The sequence below is a fragment of the Anneissia japonica genome, unplaced genomic scaffold (assembly GCF_011630105.1).
Source record: "Anneissia japonica isolate Jap-2015-1 unplaced genomic scaffold, ASM1163010v1 scaffold288012_len1326614_cov192, whole genome shotgun sequence".
NCBI lineage: Eukaryota > Metazoa > Echinodermata > Crinoidea > Comatulida > Comatulidae > Anneissia > Anneissia japonica.
In genome coordinates, this window is record NW_022756612.1 from 916077 (window position 1) to 920230 (window position 4154).

The window sequence follows — 4154 nt, forward strand, 5'->3', positions numbered from 1 at the left end:
CCAGAGCTTTCGGACAACACTAGTCCTTCCTCAGTGGCGAGTGAGTGAGGGTAGAAAAAGCTAGATGGTATAAAGTGAGAATTTCATGCAAGCATGATTGGAAACAATAGGCTGGGTGAGGGTGAGACGTATGTTCCGGTCCTATCATATGTAGTGAGACTGATCACAAGTAACAGAAAACAAGGGTTGACGTATTTCAGAAACATAATAATATATTTATTTGAACACAAATATTTCGGTCGTCCCTGCAACCTTCTTCAGTGTGAACTGAACATACAACAAACTTTGCATAGAGTATATTGGCACATCAAGGAAGTAATTAGGCATAAATATTAGCATGACAAAATAAGGTGATTAATGGAATAACTAATTGTTTATGTGTGGTCAGATAGCAGATATAAATTGTTTGCCTAACAAATATAAGTTCATTGGTCATTTGATATATTGGATTTAAACAAAATAGTTGATGAAAATATATAATGGTAATATATACTATAATATATATTATAATATATATATATATAGTTAGGCCTCCCTTAATAATAATATAGGCCCTACGGGGCCTAGGACATATATAAATATATAAACATTAATTATATGATTTAGGCCTTAGGCTAGCTAGGCCTATTCTAATAATTAATAGTCCTATGCCTAGGCTAGGCCCTAGAAACAAGAAATATTTCCTATAAAAAACACCGCAAATTCTGTAGCTTATTTATTTGTGTATAAATTTTGTTATTGTATTTAAGTTAGCTGTTTCAATAAATAAATCTGTAACTGTATTTTCCTATAGATCAATAAATATAGCCGTATGCTTATTTATTGTTAAGGATAAGTATATAAATTAATTAAGATTATTTTAAAAATAAAATTTATGTTAAAATAATAAAACGAATATGGAATTATCAAAGGGTGGTTCATCTAATACACTATTCAGACTAGACTTTGCATTGCGACCGGTTTCGATGTAATCGGTGGTAAACAGTTGTAATCCAAATTGTTCGCAACCATTCGCAAACTTCGACAGCATTCAGACACCTTTTTATTTTGATACTTTACATCACTATAGCTTCCCCACCCCTCCCTGTCAGGGAGAAAAACCATAATTTGTTGGGGAGGAAAAAAAATCATATGTATTTTGTACATATTAGTATTTAAATAAGCCTTTGAATCCCATAAATTCCCCTCCCCCCCCCCACCTCAGACCACTTTCGGAAGATTTTTAAGCGACGCTTGATCACGCCAACTTTGCTCCGTCAAGGAAATCTTCCCCCATTGGACAAATGTTTCGGGATGTCCACGCCAAATCCATCTTTTTCTCTTGCTGTGTGCACCATTTCACTCTTTCCCAATAAATATCGATTTCATCTCTTAATATTTTACGTTGTTTTCCCATCCATGGGGTCTGTTACTGTTTGTATTTGCTTGTACTACTTCTGACTATAGTACAAAATACTACAAGTTCAACAACCAAAATGAAAACCACTGAGCCAAATAAAATAGAATAAAATTTTAAAAAGCCCTAGGCCTACCTATACTATTCCTAGTCTAGGTCCTATTTTATTGGTTAGTTTAAGCAGCACTACTACTAAAACTACTACTAATTCCTACCCTCTCAACTGCTACTACCTACTAGTACCAGGTCTAGGCCTAGTAAACTACTCTCTAGGCCTATCTACACTGTAAAGTAACGCCTGCGCGGAGAATATTATCCTTCGCGCAAAAATTAGACCTACCTAGGGCCCCAGACCAAGGCCTAAGAAATCCGTCCACGCATAAATTCGGGAAATAAAGCCGGATTTCAGTGAAGATTTTGTCGAAAATTAGGCTTTGACCTAATCTTTATATATGACCAATGTATTATGCATTAATAACGATTATGCGCACCTGTTTTCCTAACGATTTTCCACGCAAATTTAAGCTACTTTTTTGAGGTTTCACTCAAATTAAAAAACTTCACAGTATGGTGGTGTAGGCTAAAACCTGACTGAACGAAATAAATCCGTTCATAAATAATGCGCATGTTCGTAATGCAGATACAATGGGAAATTTTGAGTGGCCCTGGCAGTATAATTTTCCTCCATTTTTCACGTAAGCATACATGATTGCTAACTAATCTATACTAGATCATAGAGTAAATTGTTTTCATATTATTACAAACGAAAATTTCACACTAACCTACCGCCACTTACCACAAAAATACATACCGATTTGTCAGGCTTCTCTGAGCTTTTGACATAGTCCTAGGCCTACCTTTAGGCCTCCCTCCCTACCTACCTAGTAGCTGGCCTGCGAAGTAGTAGTAGGCCTAGGCTATTGTCACGATTCCGTGTGAATAAATAATTTATATTGAATCGCACGGCACCTTCCGAACAAAAATCATTTATTTTACCTCTATACAAAAATAAAGACCCAACTCATTTTTTGTGATTGTCAGAAACGCCTAGCTACCTAAATAAATTAAAGGCCCCAGCCCTAGGCTGCTGTTGGCTAGCTTTTCTGAGAGTTGGTGCCATTTTTTAAGGATACCTAACCTAAATACATGTCAAACCGTACCCAAATTTTAGTCAACCGTACCCACAATTTTGGTCAACCTGTACACATCTTTGGTCAAACCGTACACAGCATACACTAACCCGTACCCAAGTTTGATGAATGATATTTTTACTATATAAAACATTTTGCAAACTGTATTGTATATTAGAGTAATCATATTCAACTATATTATGAACGCCAAGCTTACGGGTTAGAATACATAATTACTTTTACCGAGCATATTCATGATCGCCTAGGCCAGACACGTTGGTCGCGATTAACAGCATATGGAACGCCGAATGTACATATTAAGAGGTTATTCGCATGGGCCGGTACCGTTTTATATTTACTTATTTTTTTTTTTTTTTGCGTGTTTTAGACTTAGTATTGATTTTATTTATTTTGGTTTTTAACGATGCTTGACTATACATTTTTTTTTCAGCATGATTATTACTGTTTTATTAACGATTGCTATTGTTTCATATTGTATCAGAGAAATTTTAACTCCAAAAAAATTGAATATAATTTTAGCGTGTTTTCAAAATTTAGTTATGTAGTGTTCAATATTGAAAAATAATGTTCTTTTTCTTCTTGCAGTTCCCTGAAATGAAATGTCAAGTGTACAATACATAGTTATATTTATGTGTTCTGTTGCGGTATTGATGTAATTTATTGAATCAAATATACTTTTATATCTGAATTGTAAAATTATACAAATAAACAAATAAAGTTACTGTTACACACACGTGCGCCTGCACTGCAAGAGTCTGGTTTTTCTTTTTATAGGATTTCAAAGCAGCGGAGGGTGTAATAAAAATAAAGAAAAACATTTTTTTTGTGGGGGGGGGGAATTTTCACTTTTTCATAGTGGCGGGTGCGCTAATTGACCAAAAATTAAATTTTATTTTTATTTGAAATCACTAAATAAGGTATAAAAAATGTCTCTCCTTAGTGTGTAACAATTTTTTTTAGTAGTGTTTTATAAATTATTTATTTTGGGAAAACGCCGTTTTTCTTGTTTTTTACACAAATTATTTATTATTATTAATTATTTATTTATTATTAATTGTATCATTATCAATTGGTGCTGTTTTTCTTTTTACAAAAAACAATGCAAATGTTACAAATTTGATTGGTTTCAGGCAAATTTCTTCTTCGTTTTTGTGTTTCCATTTACGATTTTTTGATAATGTTTATAAAATTAAATGGAGATTTATAAAATAAGCATTGATTGTTAGTTTGTCATACGTTTGTTTTCTTGTTTGTGTCATGCATTTCATTTACCGTAAATGTTCTGATTATATTTATAATAAAAGTCAATTTAATGCTAACATATTAACTTCAGGTATCAGAATATATTTATTTTTAAAAGTAATACAATTGGGAAAAAGTCGTCCGGCCAAAGCATGTGCGGCCGGTGTGGTTCCGATGGCCCTGCGTCAGTGGTGGGGATATTTGCCATTGGGGTTTATACTGTTTGTCTGATTTAGTTTGTATTGTAAAATACATATATCTCCGCCCATGATTAACGTGTGTACTCATTTTTACCGCTGCAAAGGATGTTAATTTTATTTTCTAGTTTCTTAAAAATAATGACATTTCTTTGTAGTAATTTGGGG

At 33.4% G+C, this 4154-nt stretch overlaps 2 protein-coding genes across 5 annotated transcripts in view; one reads left to right on the top strand and one right to left on the bottom strand.

Moving 5' to 3' along the window:
- The window catches only part of LOC117124270 (NEDD8-conjugating enzyme UBE2F-like), a 44345-nt gene extending 42006 nt beyond the window's left edge, over window positions 1-2339 (bottom strand). The window contains exon 1 of one of the 4 annotated variants that reach the window (XM_033270433.1): window positions 2193-2339. The gene's annotated coding sequence lies outside the window, so the exon portion shown is untranslated. Of the gene's footprint in view, window positions 1-1736; window positions 2005-2192 lie in introns of those variants that run through there. The other 3 variants (XM_033270434.1, XM_033270432.1, XM_033270431.1) reach the window with 3 other exon arrangements.
- The window catches only part of LOC117124272 (vacuolar protein-sorting-associated protein 25-like), a 15152-nt gene continuing 12956 nt past the window's right edge, over window positions 1959-4154 (top strand). The window contains exon 1 of the mRNA XM_033270435.1: window positions 1959-2091. Coding sequence (XP_033126326.1) covers window positions 2042-2091 — 50 coding nt within the window. The 5' untranslated portion in view covers window positions 1959-2041. The remainder of the gene's footprint in view (window positions 2092-4154) is intronic.